The following is a 27,272-nucleotide window of genomic DNA, read 5'->3' on the forward strand; positions in this document are numbered from 1 at the left end:
CACTAGTCTTCACTATGCACATGTCTCCCAGAGCTGTGCTTACACCTACGGGAGACACACTGCATCACATGACAGGGTGGCAATGAGGCTCAGATTAGGCTACAAATACTTTTGGGAAGTCAGTGCTTCTCCTGGTGTGTGCTGTGTGTTGTGTGCTATTATACCAAGGGGACACACTCTGCGTCACTATATCATGGAATGTCCTCCATTGCTAAATTTAGGCCAAAAGGTCAGCATGACTTGTACAGCCTCATTGACCATCTCCTAGACTCTGCCGCCCTCAGGAATATACTCAGGGAATATCCTCAGTTTGCTCCCAGACTGTAGGATGTCTTAGGCAATAAGGTGTGCAATATGTGTATTTATTTATTGAAATACTTGTATTTTTGTTGTGTATACTGTCCAGAGTTATTTTTGTGATACTTTAACCTTAAGTCTTTGCCCAGGGGGTGGGTGGCAAGGCCCATCCTCCTCCTTTGTTGTAGTTATCTATTAATTCAACAATAAATGTATCAATCAATTAAATTAATAAGCCACAAGGAAGGGAATTAAGACGGTCCACAAGTCAATATGTGTAGGTCCTAAGGAGAATATGTAAAGAAAGAAATGCACAAGAAGGAGGATAATGAATTTTGTAAGTCAGAATACGAAACAAGATATCAAAAGAAAGAATTGTCACATGAAAGAGGAAAGGGAAATTCAAAAGTCAGTAGGAGCACTTATATAAAGCATTAACATATATCACAGGAAGCCCGAAAAGAGATGTGAGTAGGAGATATCCGGCCGAGAAAGACACTTATTATGAATGCAATGTAAAACTAAATAAAAGAAAAATTAAGAAGGGTCTCATAAGTCAGAAGGAAAGGAAGCAAAGGAAAAGAGAAGATATTTTAAGAAAGTATATAGTGTATGAAAGGACCCAAGTAGTAGGGGAAAAAAAAAAAAAAAAACATCGAACTGCAGCCTATGAAGTGAAGAAAGCAGTTAAACATAATGTTAGTATAGAATATGACAGATGAAGAGAGAAGACAGCTGGTAACAGAAATTGCAGAAGTGATGAGGAAAAATTTAACAAAAGGCTAGACGAAGGGGATGGAGGGATCACCTTCTATGTTAGAACTGATTGATTGATTGATTGATACATATACTGTTAATTGCATTAAAAATGAAATACAACAACGGAGGAGGATAGACCTTAAATTGCCATCCCCTGTAAGACATAGGTAAGTGTATAGGGTATCAAAAATATAAAAATAGATTTAAGTAAATCTGTGTTAGGATTGTATGGTGAAATAGCATGGAAAGTAGAAACTGAAAAACTCATTAAAAGTTGAGAAATGAAATAAATAGTTCATATAACAGAGCTGTGAAAAGAGACAGAGAAATAAAGAAATTGAAGTGATAGAAGACAGAAGAGGTGACGACTCACAAAGGGACATAAAGAGAAATTGGTTGAAAGACGACGACGACGACGACGACGACGAAGAAGAAGAAGAAGAAGAAGAAGAAGAAGAAGAAAAAGAAAAACGAACAAGAAGAAGCGATATGAAGGGAAAGATCGCAGTCACAAGAAGAGCATAGAAAAGAAAGGAAGGATCTCGTTTTAGTGATTGATTGATTGATAACTTTATTGCTGTAGAAGTGTATACAACAAGGGAGGGGGTCGGGTCATGCCGACCACCCCGTAAACATGGGACAAAAAGGATTTATGAGTGCGTCAGGAGGCGAAGGTGAAGCACGTCCAGCCACACGTCTGGCAGTGGCAGTGTGGCACTGCAGCGTCCTTATTCCTCCCGCACCGCCAACCTGGGACAGTGATACCTGCTGCCTTCTGGTGCCGTTAGAATACATAAGAAGCATTCGCAAAGAAAATATACCACAAGAAAAAAAGGAAAAGAGATTAGTAGATTCATAGGTTAGTAAGAGGGCATAAGATGCAATAATAAAGGAGATGTCACAAGAAAAGTAGAAAGAAAAGGGAGATTCCTGTGGTCCCAAACAAGATCAAGACTATTTTATCAGCTGTTACATTAGATTGTCTGCCTGAGGTAAGCACACCGCATCACCGCCCCTTAAAACTACGGTACTTTAAACCCTACCGTGCTATCATCCTCTTAGTATATCTGCTATAACTATCTGTACCAGACAACACCTCCATAGAGTACAGGAGACTTGTCGTGAACAGGCACATGACATTTGATAGTGTGGGGGGAGTGGCTGAGTTTGCTCTCTTTGCTCAAGTGAAAGTGAACGAGTTTAGGGGTGTGCAGCTAAACAAGGTTTTGTCTGATCTTAATGTTCATTGTTCTCCTGAAGTTGGGGTGTGTGTTAATGTTGATTTAATCTTGCCAGTGTTGGTGACTGGGTTGCCTGCCGCCTTGCACGATCTGTCATATGAAGGAGATAGGATGAGCTGCGCCTGTCAAGAGGAATGATAGATTTACTTTACTTCCAGAGGAATGGTGAGACGGCGGCAGCTACAGTCAGACACAGCGCAAACCACTTGTGTCATTAAGGTGAGTGACGTGTGTGATATGTTTCTTATTTCAAGCTGATGGAAATGCATATGATGTACTGAAAGAGTGATTTCCACAAAATTATCTTTGTGAGAGAAAACCATTCATCCTTAACTATTACTTACTGTACCTATTATATTTGGAGATCAAAAGTATCAGCATACATAAAGTTGTTTCAAACCTAATCTATACTCTTATAAAAATGTTAGGTGTGCTACATAATTCATTAACCCACTGGATGTAAAAAGAAAGGGAATTGAAATAGTAAGTTTTATTACTGAAAAAAAAAAAAAAATACAACACACACACACACACACAAAATGGCTACAAGAATGGTTCCAGAATTTAAAGGGATGGCATATGAGGAGAGACTAAAAGCTATGGATCTACCAACCATGGAACAGAGAAGAGAGAGAGGGGATCTGATACAAGTTTATAAATAGATTAAAGGAATGGATCAAGTGGATAATGAGAAACTAATCCTGAGAGAAGAATATGACATTAGAAGCACAAGATCCCATAGTAAGAAACTGAGGAAGGGAAGATGTCTGAGAGATGTTAAAAAATATAGTTTCCTGCAAAGATGTGTTGAGACTTGGAACAGTTTGAGTGAGGAAGTGGTGTCAGCAATGAGTGTGCATAGGTTTAAAGAAAAATTGGATAAGTGTAGATATGGAGACGGCCACACGAGCATAAAGCCCAGGCCCTGGAAAACTACAACTAGGTATATATATATATATATATATATATATATATATATATATATATATATATATATATATATATATATATATATATATATATATATATATATATATATATATATATATATATATATATATATATATATATATATATATATATATATATATATATATATATATATATATATATATATATATATATATATATATATATATATATATATATATATATATATATATATATATATATATATATATATATATATATATATATATATATATATATATATATATATATATATATATATATATATATATATATATATATATATATATATATATATATATATATATATATATATATATATATATATATATATATATATATATATATATATATATATATATATATATATATATATATATACACACACACACACACACACACACACGGCCCGGTAGCTCAGTGGTTAGAGCGCTGGCTTCACAAGCCAGATGACCGGGTTCAATTCCCGGCCGGGTGTAGATATTTGGGTGTGTCTCCTTTCACGTGTAGCCCCTGTTCACCTAGCAGTGAGTAGGTACGGGATGTAAATCGAGGAGTTGTGACCTTGTTGTCCCGGTGTGTGGTGTGTGCCTGGTCTCAGACCTATCCGAAGATCGGAAACAATGAGCTCTGAGCTCGTTCCGTAGGGTAACGTCTGGCTGTCTCGTCAGAGACTGCAGCAGATCAAACAGTGAATTACACACACACACACACACACAGGACTGAGGTTCGATTCCCCGGCCGGGTGTAGATATTTGGGTGTGTCTCCTTTCACGTGTAGCCCCTGTTCACCTAGCAGTGAGTAGGTACGGGATGTAAATCGAGGAGTTGTGACCTTGTTGTCCCGGTGTGTGGTGTGTGCCTGGTCTCAGGCCTATCAGAAGATCGGAAATAATGAGCTCTGAGCTCGTTCCGTAGGGTAACGTCTGGCTGTCTAGTCAGAGACTGCAGCAGATCAAACAATGAATCACACACACACACACACACACACACACACACACACACACACACACAGCCCTACCTGCAGGTCTCTAATGACTCACTGGTGATTTATTTTACTGATCATTGCCATCCTGAGAGGGTTGAGGAAAGACAATACTTTTAGTGATGTTTAGGGATGAATAGCCATTGACCATAAGAACTGCAGTTGGTTTTAATTTTCTTATAAGTAACATTATTCACTGGTATAAAACACTTTCAGAATATTCCATTGGTTATAAACAACACATGTCATCAACTTAGCACCATGACATTTTGTTTACACTACAAAAGTAAGATATTTATCTCAGTCACCTATCCCTGCTTGGTTTTAATCTGGCAGTGTCTTAGGCGTGAGTGACATGTGAATGATATCTGGAGGCGGTAGTGTTGGGAAACACACCCACAAACAAGCTCACATTGATCCAAGATTTTATATAGCATTAAACATTGATACTTAAGTACATTACATATGTTTTCATGCACATAGAAAAAGATTAAACATTTCTCTTCTAATTATAGAGGAATAATGATTTGGCACAAGGTGAAACTAATGTGATTCTTAAATGTTCACAGAACATTCCAGTGAAGAATGTAAGAAGAATCAAGATTTGAATGGTTCTTACAGAAGCTTCCAGCTAAGCACAATATAGATAACACGACTTTTGATAAGTGACTGTTGTCTTCAATGATTGCACCCAAGATGTTTCCTAGGAGGAATGCCAGAATACTAACAGGCATTGGGTTCCTCACAATAGCAGGTTTGATGGTCTACAAGACTGTAGGGCCTTTTGAAAGCACCAAAAATCCAGAGGCATTGCATGGTCCTCGAGCCAAAAGTGCGAGGGATGACGCTGCAGACCTCCTAACGCAGAGTCCTCAGCATCTCAGAAAGCAGAAAGAATATGAGAACCAAATCCTGGCCAATATCCAGAAAATGAGTGCCCACAAGGCCATGCAGCGCCGCATGAACCACGACCCCATGGGAGTCATTCTGCACAAGAGGCCAAGTCTCCTTCAAGGCTTGGGCAGAGTGCGTGACATGAAGGAACAGGCGGGATCAGTAGTACAAAGAAGTGTTGTTCCAGAAAACCAGCTCAAACATAAGATTGTACATTTAGATTTGAAAGGAGCTCCACCTAAAGTTGAATATTTTAAGAAACTGTTTCCTCTTCTTCATTCATTTGGTGCAACTGGATTACTTATGGAATATGAGGACATGTTTCCATACTGGGGCAAGTTGGAATTCCTCTCAGCACATAATGCTTATGCTAAAGGAGACATTGCTGATATCATTGAACTTGCAAAGAAAAGCAGCTTAATCATCATCCCTCTCGTCCAAACTTTCGGTCACATGGAGCATGTCCTAAAACTGAAGGAATTTGCCGAGCTGCGAGAGGTTCCAAATTACCCCCAGGTTGTATGCCCAACAAACAACAAAACACTGCCTCTTATAAAAATGATGATTGACCAGGTAATGCAGCTCCATCCAGGCACTGATTGGCTTCACATTGGCTCAGATGAAGTGTACAACTTGGGTGAGTGTACCAGATGTCAGCAATATCTCCTGCATCACCAGTTTGGTAAAAGTGATCTCTTTTTGCACCATGTCAGGAGTGTGGCCAAATATGTCAAAGAAAATTATGATGTTCAACCGATTATGTGGGATGATGAATTCCGCAAGATTCCTCTGAAGGCAATGGAGGACTCCAAGGTGGGTGAAGTGCTGGAGATCATGGTGTGGAAATACAGCAGTGGCATAATGGTTGACCTTCGCTCTGATATCTGGGAGAAGTATTCGACGGTCTTTGGTGGCATTTGGGTTGCCAGTGCTTTTAAAGGTGCTGCCAATCCTGACAGTTATATAACAAACATCAATGATCGACTCAGCAATCACAAGGAGTGGATGGAAATCTTTGAATTATACAAGAGCACCATTCCCTTCCAAGGCATTGTTCTTACTGGGTGGCAGAGGTTTGATCACTTTGGTGTCTTGTGTGAGTTGCTGCCTCAAGCAGTTCCCTCACTGGCTGTGAACCTCATGTATATCAATGAAAGGAAGGCAGACCATGGAGCACTGGTCAAAGTAGGGGATATGTTGAAATGCAGCTCTTTTATCAATCTTGATCTCCAGTATCTAGAGTATGCCAATAAGTGTGATTTTCCTGGCAGTGCATTCTATGAAGTGTCTCAAAAACTGTACATTTTAAAGAGGGACATTAACACCATGATGAAGAACCCTCATGTTACTGGCTGGGTGTCTGATTACAACATTGAGCACAACTTTGTCAGTCCTCAGCATGCTGAGCAGGGACTTCAGGACCTCACCATGTTACTCTTTGACTATGGCAAGGTGATGAATGAAGCAGAGACAGCCTTGTCAGATGTGTTTGATGAGTACACAGTCAAAGAATGGATTTCATTGAATGTCAAACCAACTCACACTAAGCTTCAGAAACTACATGCTTCCATTTCCAAGTTACAAAAAGTGAAATATTGGCCACGGAGACCTCTGGACTCAACAGAAACCAAAGAGTTGTAAATACCTGTGCTCATTTTCAGGGTCACAGTTTCCTGTTATTCTTAAAGGAGAAAATGATATGGAGAGAGCACATTCATCTCAGAATTGTGATAAATGTTAAATCCTGAATAGGATCTTTTGTACAAATTGATGTTCTCCCAGTGTTTGGTGTTTTGTAATGATTAGGTTGAATCTGGTCATTTTAGAATTATATTTAGTTAGTAGTTGTCTGCACTTAGTGGTGCTTTGTTAGTGTGCCATGATGCTGCTCTATTTCCTACCGTCATCTGTGTTTTTGTTTTGTTTAATTATCACTTGACTGTCTATTGTGGCTGTGTACTTCACTGTAAATCATTTGCATTTGATCATCAGATTCACTTGTTGATATTTACATTGATTGCATGTAGTGTCCTTCGTTTTGGTGTGTAATTAGACTTTGCTATGTTGCCTTGCTTACTCCTTACTTTATTGTAGCAAGACACGTTTAATTTTGTGTCCATACTTCTGAATCGATTGTGATGGTATCAGTGTTCCTTAAAACAAAGGTTTATTTATGTGGTTGTGTAGAGGTGAATGGTGCTTAGTAAGTGCATGTCCACCGCTCTGCATTCACTCAAACTTGAGTGATTGAATTGCTATTGTGATGCATTTCATTTGCAGGGAAAGATGATGATCACACACACACACACACACACACACACACACACACACACACACACATAGGATGTTCAGTATGTATGGAAAAGGTAGACAGACATGTTTTGGAGATGCATATGGATGAGGGAACAAGATGTATAAGAGGACATACAAATTAGAAGAGTAAATGTCTCAGTGATATCACATTGAAGTACTGAACTCTAGAATAGTTTAAGTGAGGAAGTTGTTGCAGTGATAGTGTGAGCAAATTTTAAAAAGAAATTGGATAACACTAGATACAGGGACAGGGCAAATGAGCATTCATTACATTTTGTACAATTATGTAAATACACACACACACACACACTTGGATAAGTGTAGATAAACTGGATAAGTGTAGATATGGAGACGAGGCCACACGAGCGTAAAGCCCAGGCCCTGTAAAACTACAACTAGGTAAATACACACGCACACACTCCAAATTATGCTCGGTGAGAGTTTTGTGGATACAGAAGCCATGACTGTGCACAACACTTGCTGTGCGAGTGCTCTGGTTACTCTTTGTATATGTATTCATACATACTTGAATTGTCTGTATGTATGATGATAGGTATACATTTGGCTAACACTGCACTTAATGTTCCACTTAATGATCATCATCTCCATGTATGTATGTATTTATGTACGTATATGTTTGAGGCACAATCATGAAATCCAAATGAATGCATATTTGTTTATTAGTCATTATGTTGCAGTGTATGTCCCAATATAGTAATGGTGTTTGTGTGTTACTTGTGACCAAAGTGACATGGCACTTGGGCTGGACTTGAATAATGAAGTAACTGTTTCTGAATATAATATGCAATACATTTGATATTTAACATTATTACATCTTCCCGGTGAAGTAACCTAAGTACCAGAGCACAGGGTATCACAGTGTGTGTCTTTTCAGTATTATTATGAGTGCACAGTCAAAGCTTCATCATGAGAAGACCTCATATTAAGCCATATATTATGGAAGTTTAGAAATGCTTGATCAGTACTATAGCAAAGTACTTATACATTTTGTCATGAATGACAAGCTATTGTCTGAAGTGACTTGGATTCCGTGGGTACTTTTTATCAGGGCAAAACCAGATTAGTGGACCACAGTTTGAGTGTACTATACATGGTGGATTAAACAAAAGGTGACTGGACTCCTACACCTGCCAAGCACAGGTGTTTGCTTGAAATGTTTGAACAAAAATTATTGAACAATCTTAGTTTTATGTTTAAAGTACATACATATTTATAATGAAGAATTACACAATTATGATTACAAAGTATGTATCTGTCTTAGTTAGCTGAATACCTTAACAAGATATAATTTAAACAATGTCTGGTTTTGCGTGCTTTCGCTCTTTTGAGATTTTATACACATAATAATTTTGTGAAAGGCATTAGAGTTGTTGTGCAGCATTGTAATACTTCAAATATTATTTGGCCTGAATAAAGGGATGAAAAACATGACAAGAATTTTGAATTTTGTTCAGTGATAATTATTTTTTAACCATTTTAATCTAATATTGTGTTTCTGGAAAGCTGAATGCCCAAAAGTTATGCATTCTAAGCTGTACTGAAACAATCACTGTTTGCATGTCAGAAACACCGACTCATTCATCAGGAGATCTAAAATTTGTCACTACTTCAACTCATGCTGCTGCTGTTGCTGTTGCTGCTGCTACTGCTACTCCTACTGTTACTAATATTATCACCAACGCCATCTTCCAATGAACCGTTTCATATGCAAAGATGGTTTGTAATCTGTTTGATAAACAAGGAACTAACAGTGCACAGATAAGGTGTCTGGGAGGAAACAAGATGAGAACACTCTGCTATGCCTCAAGTCCACTTTAGCTCTAAAGAACAAAGGTCAGGATTGATAAGATAATAAAATGTCAATAAACTTTATATGAAATAGTGAAAGGTAGAAAGTTACATTCCTTCAGTAAGCAATGATACATTGCAGTTATTTTCCAGTTATGTGTAATATATATAATGGTATATAAATAGTTTGTACAATATCTTCTATAAACATGATATATGATAAAAAGCACCATTAACTGAGTAAAACTAGTGATATGTAACAAGTTATTAAATCACCACAATAGTCTTTACTATACAAGTTTGTTGCATTATTCTTATACTATTTCTAACGGTGATACAAATAAAACTTTACTTATAAACTGGTAAAGAAATATATAAAGCTTTAATATGAGTGAAAAATAGACATAAATGGTACAACTCAACCTGGTGACTTCATAATACCCTTTATTTGTACGTAATAGTTAATGGCTGGCCACATGGAGAATGACTGGGTGAAGCAAGCAAATACTCCAAGAGCAAGATAAAAAGTCAATATTTCTGTAGGTAGAAAATGTGGTATGAAATCCTGAAGACATCTAGGAACAGAAGTTTATAAACCATAAAAGCAAATTGCACAGCTTGACGAGCTGCCAGATTGTCCAACTATGACTACGGCTAAGACTTTCACTCCCTTTGTTGGAAGGTATTCCAACATTCTCTTCTATATTACATTGGTAATATTGTATGCAACTGGGGACGGCAAACGACAGTAAGACCTTCGGCCTCCAAATGCTTACAACTACGCATTTAATAAAATTTGAATTAATTTGGAATAAATAATTTTTCTCATGTAAATATATTATAAACACATTAATTTTAATCACTGCCCAATTTGACAGCAAGTGACCTGTATTTGAGTAATGGTAACCATTTAGTCATTCAAGTAAACTTGCACCATACACTGCCAAGGCTAGTTCAATAAGTAGTGTGTGCTGATATTGTTGTTGGTGCAAATATACATGATAAAAGTCATGTGCAGGTAATCAGTCATAAATCTGCTGACTAAATTTAGCTACCGTGTCAAATTTATCCTCACTAACCAGTCACTAAAGCTTGGGGTCTCCATTGCAAGCGGAGTGACCTTCAGCGGAAGCCTGTGCTTCATTGCTGTTATTCTCTGAATGAAGCTCATGACCGATGCTGTACACCATTATATTTCTCTTGACGAAGGGATGATACATGGGAGAAGCTTGAAGCTGCATTCCCTTCCTGCGTGACTCAAGGTACTGCTTGGCAAAGAACCTGTTCATTTTGTTCACTTTTGGATTGTTTATGTACCTCTCGATCTGGTGGGAAGACATATTAAACAATTAACCAGACAAAAGTAAAGTATGAAATTTTACTTGCCTTTCGTTTCATAATCAATAAAATGGAAACATTAGACATACCTTTCAAGTGCTCAAGAAATAGCAAATTCCTAGAAAAGAAAGATCAAACCAAGTCGATACTCTCCGTGCTTCTAAAGTGTTCATTCAGAAAACTTAAATCAATCCAAGAGACCTACCTTCATCCACTCACAGGCCGACAGCTCCTTCTTACACATTATGATTTGGCTGGTGATGGGCCGCATGTGCACAATGAAGTACATGTCCGAGCAGCAAAATGCAGCATTATGAACATGGCGGAAAGCTACCAGGGACACAAACTCTGCCTCAATGCCGGTCTCCTCCTTCACCTCCCGGACAGCTGCTGCCCCCAAGTCTTCATCTGGTGAGGAGTGAATGGCTCTAGGATGGAATACAGTATAATTCTTAAATCTATACATGCTAAGCTTTTATCCCCTCCTTAAGAATAGCACCCCAGACAAGTCAAGATTTGTTTGATTTTGAAGGATGAAAATACAAAAGAAGGAGTTCCCAGCTCTCTCAATTGTTCTAAATCTCATAGATTCGTATATAAAAGTACAGACTTACTGAATTCCACATAGCCCCCAGGGAGTTTCCAGTGAGGCTTGGAGTAAAACCTCTCTTGGACCACCAGCAGTTCATCCTTGTCATTCACTACAAAGGCACCGACTCCAATCAGAGTGTGTGCATACCTGAGAGAACCAGTCTTATGTAAATTAGTCCTGAAAATACCAGTGATTTGCAAGAACCTCTAGCTTATGTGATTGAGCAATGCAAGGTTATGCCACAGAATTCAGTATGTAAGATGAAAAAAAACAGGATAAAATGCTAAAACAATATGAATGTCCAATCAAGAATTCATAGATTATTTTCACCTGGGAATATTGTTCGGTTCATTCATTGGCAACCACTGCACCATCATTACAAAGTCTGTCTTGGCATGGTGGTAGGTGAACCCATACTGCAATGCATATGATACCCATGTAAAATTATATCCAATTATAAGACATCAAATTCCAGGAAAATATATAAAATGCAACAAATTCTAATTCTACAATAACAACCTTCACAGTGCATACTCATATGAAAATGTATCAAATTATAAGACAAAACCATAAAGTCTTGGAAAGTAGGTATATATAAAAAATTGCATACAATGACAAACCAGCACCTACTCTTGCCAGCACTGGCACCCAGTCTGCATGTCGAAGGTCCACTCTGAACCATACTCCTCGCACCCTCTCCTTCCTCCACTGATGAAGGGAAGCTGGCAAGATAAGCATCATTATACAGGTGCCAAACAGCTCTGATTCTTAGCAACCAACCTTCTTTGACATATGGTTGCAAACAGTTCTCACTCTTAGCAACCTATTAAACAAATACTTAGGACTCATGGAGATGAGGGAAGAACAGTCTTTGTGACTTTGTTCCTTTATATATTATAGGTTCAGAGGCTCTACCTTGTTCTCTCCATTCTTATACCTTAGATACAACCATTCCATCACAAACAGGTGAAGGAACTACATACCTGTAAGCTTAGCCAACATTTTTAATTATGATGCTCTTAATAATTGCCAACTCAAGTGTTTTGGCTACCTCTACATGTTACTCTGCACAGTCAAATTGTGTTGGTTGCCACAGCTGTCCAAACACATTCCAATCACTACATCTTACCTCCTCTGTAATAGTTACCTATATGATTAGGAACACAACACCATGCAACATAATCTCCCCATCTAAGTTATGGACTACTGCGTCTAGAAAGTGAAAGCTTAAGTAAAAACAAAGTGACTCCCTGAGATATAAAATACAAGTACAGAGGAGAATGTACATTACCCCTAGTTTAACCTTCGTTTATATCATGTATATTACCTTGTAGTATCTGTTCAAAGTCTTGTGCAGGAACAGGCTCCTCACTGGAAGATACAGTTATCCCTGAGTATCGGTCTCTTACTCCCTGGAAAAATATGTTTGAGAATGAGTACAAAGCTCTTTGTACATAACCCTCCAACTCTCAGTATTACAGAAGGAAATGCAATATTATCAACTTGTTTGTGGTTTACTTCTCAAACAATTATTAATAATGCATAACAAAACAATAATAATAAAAATTATCAATGTTATTACATTACGGTCAGTATATCATAGGCTAGATTAGGTACGGCAACATTTCATTAAGATTTGTTCCCATTTCCCATTACCTTTAAAATCCCAGAAATCCAATAGAAACACCAGATTTTCTTTCTTTTTTTCTTTCTTTGTTTTTTTTTTTGTTTTTTTTTTTGGTAGCCAGGTAAAGAGATAAAAGGAAATTGGAACATGCATCTGTACAGAAATATTTACTAGATCCAAAACCTCCCATGTAAACACACCTGGAAACAGTAATGTCCTTCCATGCCGGTGACTATAGAGCAGCGCTGGTATAGGGCTGATGTGCTTCGTCTACAGGTGATAACAGAATAAATCTTTACAATAACACCACACCTTAACCATAAACATGCCAAATAAGATAGTAAGATAAAATAGTATGATAAGACCAACAGGGGTACAATGTTATCAAGGGGCCATCACATGGCTTACCACTGTCTGGGTAGGAACTTATCAGGAAGGACAGTGGGTTAATGTTTACTATTAGTACTTGTCAGTAACCCATGGCACGACAACATATTGTGGTAATATATTCACTTTACTTTATGTTTGAGTTTTTTTTTCCATTTTTGGCCATTATCGACTCACATCCTTCTCATATTTTTCCCTTCATTGACTGACTGTGGGAAAGTTCACACCACAGATATCAGGAGGAAGAAATAAAACAGGTTAGAAAGAGGAGGAAATATAAAAATTTTGTCAATAATCAAAATCTTTCTAGTGTGGCTGCTAAGACCGTGAAAAAATTATCCTTGTGAGCACTGGTGAAGTTCTACAAGGTTATTCTAACTGTGACAACTGGCCAGTATTCTACAGGAAGACACAGATGAGGCGTATACGACTGAGTTGCTGTTATGAACAGATGCCTAAGACTTTCTGGAGAGTGGGGAGATGGAGTGCTATAGTGATCAGTCAAGTGGAATCACTTCACTGGAGCAGGATAATTTCGGTTGAATATGTAAAATTGTGTCTTGTAACCTATGCACACCACACTTACATGCTTTGGTAGTGTACTTACTGCTATATGTCCTTAAAGGTTTTAATCTGCAGAAGTTTCATGTTCACCCATGACGGCTCAAAAATTTTAACAGGCTTACAAAGTCTAACCTATGCAGTAACACCACTCACTCCCAGCATTGCACTCCTACACCTCTCACCACTCTGGTACTGCTGTGAATTCATGCATATCAGTACTATTATGAATTTGTAATCGCGAGATGGTCAAGAGGGGTGGCTGTGGACAGTGGCGGATTAAGGCTCTTGTGGCCCTAAGGCAAATTTCAAGATTTTTAAAAATATGGCCTGAACTAATGATAAAATTTATATTATTGTACAATAATAACAAATATCCATTAGTAAACATTTATTTCTAAACAAAACCTTATCAATTTTACATATGTTAAGGTAAGGTACCACTACATACATGTGTTTTTGTATACATTATTAAATTTTCACTTTTCTTGCTTTGACAGTAGCAAACTCATCAATTATAGAACTGAAGTCAGTTTCGGATAGCAAATCTTTTTCAATGCAGAGAAGTGCCAACACACCAAGGTGGTGCTGACTTATAGTGGATCGCTTTACATCCTTAATTCAAGTAAGCTGGGAAAATGACCATTCACCAGAACAATTAGTAGCCATCAGTGACAAGTAAATTCGCAAAGCCACTTCAGTGTTTGGAAATGCAGTTGAAATTCCAGTTTTGTGCATTGATTTGAATATATGTTGAGCAATACCTGTTGACGCTTCTTTGCTACATTCTCTTTGTCATAATCAAAATGTTTTTGGACTGCCAGAAATGGCCTGGATTTTTTTGTGGCCCTAAGGCATGTGCTTAGTTTGTCTTATGGTTAATCCGCCACTGGCTGTAGAGCCTCTTTCCCACCAAGTTAGGTTAGGGGAGGGAAGGTTGCATTACATCACATTACATTGGGATAGGTTAGGTTTGATTAATTGTTAGGTTTGGTTAGTTTATTTTAGATTCCATCAGTATTCAAAGGATTTTTTTTTTCTAATTTAGCCAAATTTGGCCTCAGATTTATTTAGTATTGCAAAATTTTGTCTATTTTGGCTTTCTACACCCTAAATCCCATTTTTTCCAACAAGTCCCAAGGTTGTTGGTGTTGGGAAGGGGCTGGTGGCGTAATTCTGCAGTGTTACCTGAGTTGGAAGGTATCGGGGAGGGTCTGGCAACACAGGCACAGTAGGTCAGAGGACAGAGACAGGCGGGGCAGGTGAGCCGTAAGTGTCGATAAAGTCGATGAAAGTCTCGGGGTGGCACACCTTAGTAATGATGACGGTGTGTTGTGCAGGCAAGCGATAGCGACATCTAGGACGCGGGACGTTTGCCAAAGCTGTAGGAGGAGTCTGCCCGGTCTGTGGCCCATTGAAGTACACAGGGCATCGCGGAGCGTGTGGTACATCACGCCGTGGAGCAGAAGTGAAAGATGAGGGCATGTGCAGCGGCGGGCAGTGAAACGGTGCTCTGGGTGTGTTTTGGCGTATGTGTGGGTCTTCCGAGTGTGTTACGTACAGTATTATTAATAGTGTTTGAGTTAGTATAAAGCTAGCCCAAAACACCATGCAACACCTCGGAATACCAACAAGCACACCTAGAAATCACTACCTAGAAACACACAATACCATCTCCACACCACAAAAACATTCCAAATATACCGCCCCCCCACCCACCCAAACAATTTAGGTAGGTAAAACACTCAAAACTAATCCATAACACCCTCAAAACACCATGCAGCCTTTCAATATATATATATATATATATATATATATATATATATATATATATATATATATATATAAAGATCATTAGGTAGCTATACACCAGCAGATATCCTCTCCGAGGACATTATCAGGTGGTATATAGTATACCTCTGTCAAACGATAACGCAGCTAGGTGTCCTAAGGTCAGCTCCGCCTGGACAGAAACCTCGCGCAGAGCAAAAGGGCAAAGCTGGCTTGATTCTTTATGTACGAATACAGATTGCTAAAGCAGTTCTCATCGATCCTTTGGCTTTAGCGGTATTAAGCAACACCCAAACTACTTAAATACTAAAAATTATCCCAAAGCACACCATAATAACATGCAACATCTCAAAATGCCCCCAAACACACAAAACTCACAAGAAACACCCAGCTAGTATACATCCCCACACACACCCAGAAGATTCTTCACGCCTTCCTAAACCACTTGAAATACTATTAGCTAATCTAAAACACACTCAAAACACCATATAACCACCCCACTAAACACACCCAAATACTCAAGCCTATCTCCAAACCACTCTCAAGATAGTAAAATTTCCCTAAAACATCTTAACACACACTAAAACAATCAAAATGCATAAAAAATACACATATAACACCCCAAATAACCTGCACCACTACCAAACATTTAAAATGTATCCGAAGAAACACCAAAATTCATCACAAAGTTTAGCAATATTACAAGGGAGACTTAACTAAATATTATGGCTTCGCTCCTCTTCTTCCGTTTCTCCTTTTCCTTTCTTCTTCGTCCTCCTCCTTTGTTTCTCCTTTTTTCTTCCTTCTTTTGCTTCCATCTGTACATGTGAGCCTAGAGACACATCAATACACTTAGAGATCACAAGATATTAGGCAAAAAATTGAGGAAGCGGAAGTGGCTTGGCTGCTCCTCTTCTCTTTTTCTTTCGTATCTCCTCATCCTCTTTTATTTCGATACTTTCTTTTTTTTCTTTCTTCAGTTGCCATCTACAGACCTGAACCTAGAAACACAGGAAGACACGCAGAAATCATTAGATATTAAGCAAAATATTGACGAACTGGCAGTGGTGAAACAAAGAGGAGATGGAAGGGACGGTCCGGCCCGGGCGGCACTTTTTGCGAGTAGCAGTTTTGGTCGTCATAGCTGTCAATAAGCCTGTACGTGCTATTGATTATTAGACCTAAGCTCATATTCTTGATACACAAGCCTAGATGCGTCTCTCTCTCTCTCTCTCTCTCTCTCTCTCTCTCTCTCTCTCTCTCTCTCTCTCTCTCTCTCTCTCTATCTATCTATCTATCTATCTATCTATCTATCTATATATATATATATATATATATATATATATATATATATATATATATATATATATATATATATATATATATATATATATATATATATATATATATATATATATATATATATATATATATATATATATATATATATATATATATATATATATATATATATATATATATATATATATATATATATATATATATATATATATATATATATATATATATATATATATATATATATATATATATATATATATATATATATATATATATATATATATATATATATATATATATATATATATATATATATATATATATATATATATATATATATATATATATATATATATATATATATATATATATATATATATATATATATATATATATATATATATATATATATAGTTGTAGTAAACCCAGTCCTCAAAACAGCACACGCAAGAGCCATCAAAGGCTGAAGTAGTGATGGTGGTGGTGCTATGTAGTAGTAGTACTAGTAGTAGTAGTAGTAGTAGCAGTAGTAGTAGTAGTAGTAGTAGTAGTAGTACGTAGTGCTGGCGGTGGTGCTGGAGGTGGTAATAGTAGTAGTAGTAGTAGTAGTAGTAGTAGTAGTAGTAGCATCAATAATAATAATAGTAGTGGTGGTGGTGGGGACAGATTACACACACACACACACACACACACACACACACACACACCGCGTAGTGTAGCGGTTAGCACGCTCGCCTCACAATCGCGAAGGCCGGGTTCGAGTCCCGGTAAGCGGCGAGGCATATGGACAAGCCTCTTAATGTGTGGCCCCTGTTCACCTAGCAGTAAATAGGTACGGGATGCAACTCGAGGGGTTGTGGCCTCGCTTTCCCGGTGTGTGTTGTGTGTTGATGTGGTCTCAGTCCTACCCGAAGATCGGTCTATGAACTCTGAGCTCGCTTCGTAATGGGGAAGACTGACTGGGTGACCAGCAGACGACCGAGGTGAATTACACACACACCGCGTATAGTGTAGTGGTTAGCACGCTCGACTCACAATCGAGAGGCCCGGGTTCGAGTCCAGGAAAGCGGCGAGGCAAATGGGCAAGCCTCTTAATGTGTGGCCCCTGTTCACCTAGCAGTAAATATATGCGGGATGTAACTCGAGGGGTTGTGGCCTCGCTTTCCCGGTGTGTGTTGTGTGTGATGTGGTCTCAGTCCTACCCGAAGATCGGTCTATGAGCTCTGAGCTCGCTCCGTAATGGGGAAGACTGGCTGGGTGACCAACGGGCGACCGAGGTGAATTACACACACACACTTGAAAAACTCCCAAATTAACAGTCACACACACGTCACACCTGCACACACTTTGAAAATGTTTAATGACACTCCATATATTACTTATAATGCTTATAATTATTGCATATCGCAAAATTGAAGGGGACAATAAATTTAATATTTTCCCGTTTTGTAGCCTAGTACACATTACATAATCACTCGTTCGTTGAAGTTTGTTGCATTTAGAAGTGAATAGCTAGTGTTTTAGGCCTTGTGATGTTAGTTGAAGAAAAGTAGTTATGTTACAGAGCCGATTCGTTGTCTTTTTTTTTCCAGATGGAAGGAAAGATACAGGCATGCAGACAGATTGGTTATGTTTGTTTGAAGGTTGTTACATTAAGAAGATACGAACGTAGAGTAACAGGCCATAACATGGTTAAGACATTCTTGATCAAAATGACATATTATAGTGAATGAGCACATTAACAGTGAGGAACCAGCAGGATTCACATTACTTAATACCTAACCATATCATTCTTATTAGTACGAATATAAGTAGTACAGGACAAGTTATACTACCTATCTATGCAGTAGTATAAATACCACCCTGATGGCAAACTTTCTTTTCAAGTAATATGCTAGTTAATAAGGCGACTGTGGCTACATTAAGACAGGCAGCGGCGCCACGTTGCCACACACCCTCTCACTACCACTCTACTAGTACTCTTCAGTCTTTCGTGAAAGTAGGTGTGCGAGTTAGCAGTTACTACTACATTTGATTATAAAGCCTCCGTTTGATTTGACACGGGATTTCAAGAGTGTTTTTGGGATTTTAGTGTCATATTAACAATATTTCTACACTCAAACGGCTCTAATTCAAGTGACTCGTACGGGATTTCAGAAGTGTTTTTTAAGGTTCTAGTGACAATAAAAAGACTGCGTTGATGTCTCCACGTTTCCAATTCATCTTATTACTGGGCAAGCCAGGAAACCTAACCACAGAATCAGGACTACATTATCAAAGTGAGTATCTATTTAAGGAGAGCCACATCCAAGGGATAACTCAAGATAAATCATCAAATGCCTTTCGTGCCATTTTTAAATGATTTTTATGTAAGGTAGATGGGGGGGGGGTTCACTCGACAGCAGACCCCGCGGCCATCTTGGATATCAGCTCTTTCCTGCCTTATCTCTCAATGATATAGGTATGCCTTGCCACAACATGCAACCGCGTTCCTAAGCTTTCATATCAGCCATTGAGACACAACCGCCATGGCCAGGTTTAAGTTTGGTGAAGGTTTAAATGAGGTACAAGGGGAGGGGGAGGATCGATCCCTCCACTGCCCAGCCACCGTCTTGGATATTCCTACCCCGGCCTGCACAGAAACCATGATTATTTTCTTTATTCCTAGACAATTCATTTTGACTGAATAGTAAGATCTAATGATTTCTACAAGTATTTCGCTGTGGTTGAAGTGATTTCCGTGCGTGTTTGGGGCGTAGCATGTTGTTGTTGGTGTTTTTTTAATTTATTTTTTATTTTTGTGTATGTGTGTGTGTGTGTGTGTGTGTGTGTGTGTGTGTGTGTGTGTGTGTGTGTGTGTGTGTGTGTGATAAATAAAGGTGTTTTTGGCGCTAAATTTTCAGGAGCGTCCTGGAAAAAATTTTGTGCGAGTCAGTATCAAGATATTATTGTTTAAAAAAAAAATAGTTGGTATTTCAAAGTGTTTCATTTGCCTGGTCAGTGGAATTAGTGGAGAGCAGAACTGTGTTCTAACGGTGTTAATAATATAATAGTTTTTTTTTTTTTCATGCCCCTGTGAATGATTTATATCTGGCTCTGACTCCCTCAAAAGTTTTGAAAAAGACTGTTCATACCTTTTAAAGCGTGTTTCGTTCCTTTGAAGTGAGAATGGGCGGACACTTAATTTTCTTTTCAAAAGGGGGGTCATTGTTACAACAATGTATTTGTAGTTCTCTTGAAAAATCTTTAATATTACTGGGATTTGGAACCTCTCTATATTTTTGGTATTAGTCAAAATATGTGCCAAGTCAGAATATGTAAAGCATTCGGATCTGGCGGTATTTTTTCGAGAGGTCATTTTCAAAATTATTTGCCTTGCCAGGCAAAAATACTAGCTATACACCACTGGGTTATTCTCTCTCTCTCTCTCTCTCTCTCTCTCTCTCTGTGAAAGTCATCCGTGGGACTCTGATTCCTATCTTTCCCTAATTCTTGACAAGACATGTTTAGGTTTAGAGAAACATATAATTGTTACGTCTGTTTATATCCCACCAAGTAATTATAGATATTTCAAGGGAGAAAATTTGTCACCAATTCTGTTTTCTTTACTTTACAAATAAAGAAAACAGAATTGGTGACAAATTTTCTCCCTGTCTCACACCACTACAATTTGCAAAATAATCAGAATATTCCTGGTTACAAAAGACACAAGACTTAATATTACTATACATATTCTTAATAACTCTCATAATCCTACCATCAATCCCTGCCCTCAGTAATTTGTACCACAAACCATCCCTCCAGACAAGATCAAAAAGCTTTTCTATAATCAATATACAAGCAAAATAATTTCTTTTTCCTGTGTAAAAACAAGTCAGTCAAATTTTTTATTACGAAAACATGGTCAACAGTGGAATAGCCTTGTCTAAATCCTGCCTGAATTTCTTTGATAATCTGATTTTCCTCACAAAATTATGCCAATCTTACATTTAACAAAGAAGTTAATAACTTTCCTAAACAGCTTAAGAGTGTGATTCCTCTGTAATTATTCACCTCACTGACATCTCTGACATTCTTATAGATTATAGGTACAATTATAGATTATATAGGTACAATGATTCCAACCAACCAATCATCTGGTATGTCTCCTGTATCCAGAATTTTGTTAAACAATTTAACATACAAAGGACACATTACCTCTTTTGTGCTCTTAATATATTCATTTATGACATCATCAATGCCACCAGCTTTATTGTTCTTAAGCTTACTAATGCATTATAGTACTTCGTCTTCAGTTACTTCCTTATTTAATAAGGCATTAGCATTAAGATCAATATTCACTTCTATATTTTCATTACTCTGTTCTGATTCACCTAGACGTATATCAGATTTTTCTTTGTTTGTTGCAAAATTTGCCAATATAATCTAGAATCTTTGCTTTTGGCATTTCTCAGCTTTGAGATGAAATTTTGTTTTTCTTTATTGAAGATCATTTGTTGAATAATGATTGTGATTTTGTTCAAATAGGTGAGGAATGGATTGACTCTATGCTTAAAGTACTTGTTCTCATGTATGCTGACGACACTGTTATTCTAGCTGAAGATGAAAGAGGTATGAGTAATGCATTTAAAGCTATGGAAACATACTGTGACAGGTGGAAATTAGATATAAACTGTAGAAAAACCAAAATCACAGTGTTTACAAAGAGAAAAGATATTGCAAGAAATTATAATTTTCAATTCAAGGGAGAACAAATCGAAATTGTAGATGAATATAAATATTTGGGTGTAACTTTGAATTATAATGGAAGCTTTAAGGTATGTCAAGAGAATCTTTGTCACCAAGGAAGGAGGACAATGTACAGCTTGATTGCAAAGTGTCGAAAACTTAATTTGCCAATTGATTTACAACTAGAACTTTTTGATACAATGGTATTACCTATAATAACGTATGGCTGTGAGATTTTGGGGTATAGGGTGTACAAAGTAATTGAGGTTGTACATTTGACTTTTCTTAAGTATATACTTGGTGTTAGAAAGACCACCTGTAATTCTATGGTGTATGGAGAGCTAGGTAAATACCCTGTTATTACTCATATTAAAAGTAGAATTTTAGGTTATTGGGTAAGGTTAATTAATGGTAAGCAAAGAAAACTGAGTTGTATAATGTATAAGTGTCTCTTGAAACTGCATGATGAAAATAGTTTTAAGTCACCTTGGATAAAATTTGTAAAATCTCTATTAGATCATTCAGGCATGTCAGGTGTGTGGCTTGAACAAAATTGAAGTAACCCTTTGTGGGTGAAATTAGCCTTTGGAAGAAATGTTAAGGACCAGTGGATCACAGAGTGGAACGCAACATTACATAATAAAACATCATGTAGTGCATATATCTCCTATAAAGATGCAGGATTATCTGTTAAAATTACCAAAACACGGAAGAATCACCTTGTGTAGATTTAGAACTGGCAATCACAGATTACCTATCGTTACCGGTAGATATAATAATACCCCAAGAGAAAATAGACTTTGCACAAAATGTGAAGAAAATGAGGTAGGTGATGAATACCATGTTTTGTTAATATGTAAAAATCAAGAAATAATGAGGCTTAGGAAACAACTTTTACCTATGTACTACATAAACAACCCAAACCAAATTAAATTTGTCAGACTGCTTCAGGATAATGGGTTTGAAATTCTGAATAATTTAGCTATGTTCGCCAAGGCAGTAAAAAAGTTATTTTTGTAATACAAGTATGTTCTAAATGAAAATTGTAATTGCAAATTGTGATTGGAGGATGTGCTCCATACTTTGTAAAAAGTCTGAGCCAAAATAAATCTAATCTCTCTCTCTCTCTCTCTCTCTCTCTCATACTGGATACGAAATATAATCGTTCGACTAAGTAATTACTGTATATGAAAGGAATGACATGACATAACACACTTTGGCAGTCTTGTTGGAGATGACATAAGAGCATTTGGTTTGCTAATAGATAAATGGTAACATCCTTATTACTCTTCCTCCTTGTCAATCAATGTCATTTGGGCTGCGGAACCAGTGTATTAGGTAATGCTTGTCTCTGTATTGCAGCACCACATATGCTTTACTGGCTTACTTTCTTTCGTAATCATTGTTTAATCAGTATCAAGCGAACAGTCTTTTGCTATTTTACCGTTGCTATTTTTGGCCTCCAATGCTCTCTATGAGAAACTCTTCAGACAGCTTTGTCCATAGATAAACAACAGAACAACTCATCTTTTGCCAATTTCAACTAATAAGTTGTCTTTGGAGGTAGATACGCATGGGTTACAATCACAAAAAAATTAATAGTATACTATATAGTGCTTATTTATAAGAATGTTATCATTAATATTATTTAGGAAACCTTGTAAATGCCAGTATCTACAGATGAATGAAGTAGAGTATAATACAATCATGTGTACTGCAGGCAGGCTTGTATCCATTATTTAAAGAAATTGCACAAATGATATATAAAAAGTTCATTCATACTGGTCATTGGTCAATAGCATTCACCGATTTAGCGTTGCCATATCACCATCATTTCTTTGTCCTCTGATTGGTAGATATCCTATTACGTCACAATATAGGGTATATATATATATATATATATATATATATATATATATATATATATATATATATATATATATATATATATTGGTGCACACCCTAACCACTTAAAACATTCAAAACTAACCCAAGCACACTCAAAACACCACGCAACACCTCAAAATGCACCAAAATGCACCTAAGACTCGCTAAAAAACATCCGATATACGTCAAAATCACCCCGAACCAGCCAAATTCACAGACAAACTACTTACAACACTCAAAAGTAATCCAAAACACACTTATAAAACCAAACAACACCTTAAAGGCACCAAAACACACAACACCACTATACGCCCAAATCACCCCCACACACACCCAATCCATTTAAATAACTCAAAACTAACATGAAACACACTCAAAATACCATGTAACACCTCAAAATTTACCACGATACACCTGAAACTCACTAGAAACACTTAATATAAACCAAAATCCCCCTCACACACCCAAACAACTTACAATACTTAATATCATCCCCTACCACACTCAAAAAACCATGCAATTCCTCAAAATGCCCCTAACCACACCTAAAACTCACTAGGAATACCCAGTATATACCTAAATCACCTCCACACACATCCAAAAGACTCCTAACACACACCTACACAGCTTAAAACACTCAAAATTAACCTAAACCCACACTCAAAACACCACATAACCCCTCAAAATACTCCGAAAACACACGCAAAACATGCAAATACATCTAAATTCACATACTCAAGGTACGTAAAATAAACCTAAAAGGCCTAAAACACACTGAAAACACGCAAAATGCACCTACAACATACTCATAACATCCTGCAACACTATTGTATACACTTGAAACACCCCAAATATATCCCAAAAACAATAGTATGCATTATAAAAAACGTTAAGATTAAAAGGGACACTTAAGGAAATATTACACCTTGGCTCTTTCTCCTATTCCGCTTTTTTTTTCTCATTTCTTCTTCATCCTTCTTCATTGTTTCTCCTTCGTCTTCCTTCTATTGCTTCCATCTACATCCCAGAGCCTAGAAACACACCAAAACACTAGGTGTTAGACAAAATATTAAGGAAATGGTGAGTGACTTAAGTATTGTGGGTTGGTTGCTGCTCCTCTTCCTTCTCCCTTTCTCTTTCCTTCCTCCTTACTCTCCTTTATTTCTTCTTTCTTCCTCATTCTGCTGCCAATATTTACACACCTGAACGTAGACACATACGAAAACGCGTAGAAATCACTAGATATTAGGTAAAATATTGACGAACTGGGGTGTTGGAAAAGAGGCGCCAGCCCGGGGCTATGATGATTCACCACCAGGGCTGTGGTCATCAGAGAGAACGGGAACGGGGATGACTCGGCTAAATTACGTAAATGATTTGATTTAAAAATTGACTTTTAGAAAAAATGAAGCCACGGCCGAATACATGACATTTTATGAGGTGATAAATATTTAAACTAATTTTCAAAATATCAAAATATCTCCAGCTCAACTAGTTTAAAAAATTTCTAAGTTAATTACGTTAAAAGTATAAAACATTTTCAACAATAACTTTCCTAAAACGTCCTGGAAAGTCAAGCCATTTTCACATGGCGAGTATTTTACCACATTTCACGGAGTCTGAGCTATCTTTTAAGGCATTCTACAGGGACTTACACCGAGAAGTGGAAACGTGAGCAAATAAGATAAAGAAAATTAAGACTTTTGTTCAACAACACCAAACACCATTTCAAAGTTCACATATTTATCTCAATAGATTGAATTCAAACTTAAAAGAGCATAGACGATTCTTTGATACCATAAAGGCTCACTTATAGCTTCAAATAAAAAAGCTCAAAATGGAAATTGAAATTTTGACCGTTAAAAAGCCTTTAACATACGCCATAAAACACCACTAAACGCTACATATTTACCCAATACAGGCGCGAAAAACACTTCAAACACAACGAAACATTTATAGAAACCATAAAAACATACCATGGAAGCGTAATATTACCGTTAGAAAATATATAAAAAAAAAAAAAGTATTTGACCCCGCAGGCTGCCTGGGGGAGGGTGATGGCTTGTGGGGACCGCAGGGGGAGGCTGCCCGGAGGCAACACCGGGAACAACGGTGGCGAACCTCCATATGTTGTTTTATCATCTCAACAAGCCAAAATTAAGCCATATAGGGAACTTTTGACTATGGGATATGAAATGGTAGACTGGTGACTGTATTCTGACACACGTTTAGCTTACGGTAAGTGAAGGAAGCAAATATCAGCTGTTAATACTGACGTTATACCCATCACCTTTTAATATTTGCTTACTGTTTTCACTCTCATATGTAAAGGAAACCTAAAAATAAGTGAATGGCCTTATAAATACCTTTATTTAATGAAGATAAGGCAGTGTGCAGGGTTGTGGCGAAGGCTTGCACTGCTTGTCTTGCCGCTTGGTGCTTGGTGCTGGTGCTTAATTGGTGCTTGATGCTGCTTGAAAATTATCGGTAATATAGCAACACTTCATTTCACTTGTGTGTGTGTGTGTGTGTGTGTGTGTGTGTGTGTGTGTGTGTGTGTGTATGGGGGTGTTTTGAGTGTGTTTACGAGTGTTTTCGGTATATAAGAGTGTTTTTTTAATGTTTATAGCTGTGTGTGGGTGTATATGGGTCAGTATAGCCCACCGCCACCACCACTGTTACCACCATCGCCACCATGAGACCACTGCTGCCATTTTAACCAGTCGCAGAAGATATATCTGTGAAGGCACTACGTGTGTATAATAGTATGAATGTCTATGATAACTATCTATTACTAAATCTATCATCAATGAGATACTATTGCATAATGATTTACTGGTTATTGTGACATCTTTCTCTTCGCAATCATGTCTAGCTTTGGTTATTTGCCAAAGCAGTATATATATCAAATTGTATCTAGTTGTACAGCGAGTGTTGGCAGCTCCCGCGGGACAAGAAACGAGGTGCTTAAAAAGGCAGACTGTTTAATTTTTCTCATTCTTTATTTCTATCGATAGACCTGACTGAGGCCAATTTGATCAGAGAGTTGTGATTTATGTGTATATATTTATTTTGCACGGTAAATATTTCAACAATATTATGAATGTAAATGAAACTATGAAAGTGTGTATGATTTCAGTCTTGCGTGATGTGATGTGAATATTTTCCCTCTTCATGTATATGAGCAATACGTAGTGATGCTACCTAGCCACCCTGAGTGCGTGTGAGTTATCCCTCCCTCCCCCATGCCCTGACAAAGGACAATAATTTTGAGATAGGCGTATGATCCCTGTGTGGATGAAGCTTGTATGAGAACCTGAGTGTGTATATAATGTTAATATTAAAAAAAAAAAATCAAAAGAAAAAGAAATAATAAATAAAAATAAATAAAAAAAATAAAAAATAATTGTTTATTGAAATCCAAGAAAATTTAAATATTAAAGAAATAAATAAATGAATGAAAATGACCTAATACCCATGTTAGGGTGATGACAAAAAAAAAAAAAAAAAAAACACGTCATAAGAGCTAACTAAGCCTGCCGAACTGAGAGTGGGAACCGCGGCCGTCATTCTCATGATTATCTGTTATTAACGTATTGGAATCAAGGTGAGTGTCATTTCTAACTGTAGCATAGATGATTCGTGAATTTAATTGCTTCTTTTGTCGAATTGTTGTTTGTATTATAGTTATAGTATTGTAGTAGTAGTAGTAGTAGTAGTACTTATACATGGTAACGATGGTGGTCGAGGCAGTCTATTAGTACTTTACATAATATTGAAGATTCATAAACT

The 27,272-nt window shown here is 37.2% G+C and overlaps 2 protein-coding genes across 10 annotated transcripts; one reads left to right on the top strand and one right to left on the bottom strand.

Annotated features, from left to right (window-relative positions):
- Positions 1–1,707: 1,707 nt before the first annotated feature.
- Positions 1,708–8,907, top strand: LOC123508953 (hexosaminidase D-like). Of its 8 annotated transcripts, none has more exons than XM_045263010.1 (3): positions 1,708–2,048; positions 2,353–2,516; positions 4,821–8,907. In XM_045263010.1, the coding sequence occupies exon 3, from the start codon at positions 4,933–4,935 to the stop codon at positions 6,784–6,786; it is 1,854 nt and encodes a 617-aa protein (XP_045118945.1). In that variant the 5' UTR covers positions 1,708–2,048; positions 2,353–2,516; positions 4,821–4,932; the 3' UTR covers positions 6,787–8,907. The 8 variants fall into 8 exon arrangements, with proteins under 8 accessions (XP_045118945.1, XP_045118947.1, XP_045118948.1 ...); XM_045263012.1 differs by having other exon boundaries at positions 2,456–2,516; XM_045263013.1 differs by having other exon boundaries at positions 1,743–1,915.
- Positions 8,908–9,333: 426 nt separating this feature from the next.
- Positions 9,334–15,324, bottom strand: LOC123508954 (nudix hydrolase 2-like). Of its 2 annotated transcripts, none has more exons than XM_045263020.1 (8): positions 15,084–15,324; positions 13,025–13,094; positions 12,525–12,609; positions 11,828–11,919; positions 11,528–11,613; positions 11,220–11,344; positions 10,811–11,013; positions 9,334–10,592 (listed from the first exon to the last, which is right to left on the bottom strand). In XM_045263020.1, exons 1-8 carry the CDS (start codon positions 15,221–15,223, stop codon positions 10,353–10,355), a joined length of 1,041 nt encoding a protein of 346 aa, XP_045118955.1. In that variant the 5' UTR covers positions 15,224–15,324; the 3' UTR covers positions 9,334–10,352. The 2 variants fall into 2 exon arrangements, with proteins under 2 accessions (XP_045118955.1, XP_045118954.1); XM_045263019.1 differs by having other exon boundaries at positions 14,961–15,322.
- Positions 15,325–27,272: the final 11,948 nt, after the last annotated feature.

Source organism: Portunus trituberculatus, chromosome 25, assembly GCF_017591435.1.
Source record: "Portunus trituberculatus isolate SZX2019 chromosome 25, ASM1759143v1, whole genome shotgun sequence".
In the NCBI taxonomy this organism is placed as follows: domain Eukaryota; kingdom Metazoa; phylum Arthropoda; class Malacostraca; order Decapoda; family Portunidae; genus Portunus; species Portunus trituberculatus.

What these genes read in the sequence shown, in the direction of transcription:
- LOC123508954 (XM_045263019.1), bottom strand. Translation starts at nt 15,223, where the DNA reads ATGTACCACACGCTCCGCGATGCCCTGTGTACTTCAATGGGCCACAGA. An exon ending in TGGGGGCTATGTGGAATTCA is followed by an intron (nt 11,014 to 11,219) that starts GTAAGTCTGTAC and finishes ACTCCTCACCAG; the next exon opens with ATGAAGACTTGGGGGCAGCA. An exon ending in CGGCCTGTGAGTGGATGAAG is followed by an intron (nt 10,593 to 10,810) that starts GTAGGTCTCTTG and finishes TCTTCCCACCAG; the next exon opens with ATCGAGAGGTACATAAACAA.
- LOC123508953 (XM_045263010.1), top strand. Translation starts at nt 4,933, where the DNA reads ATGATTGCACCCAAGATGTTTCCTAGGAGGAATGCCAGAATACTAACA.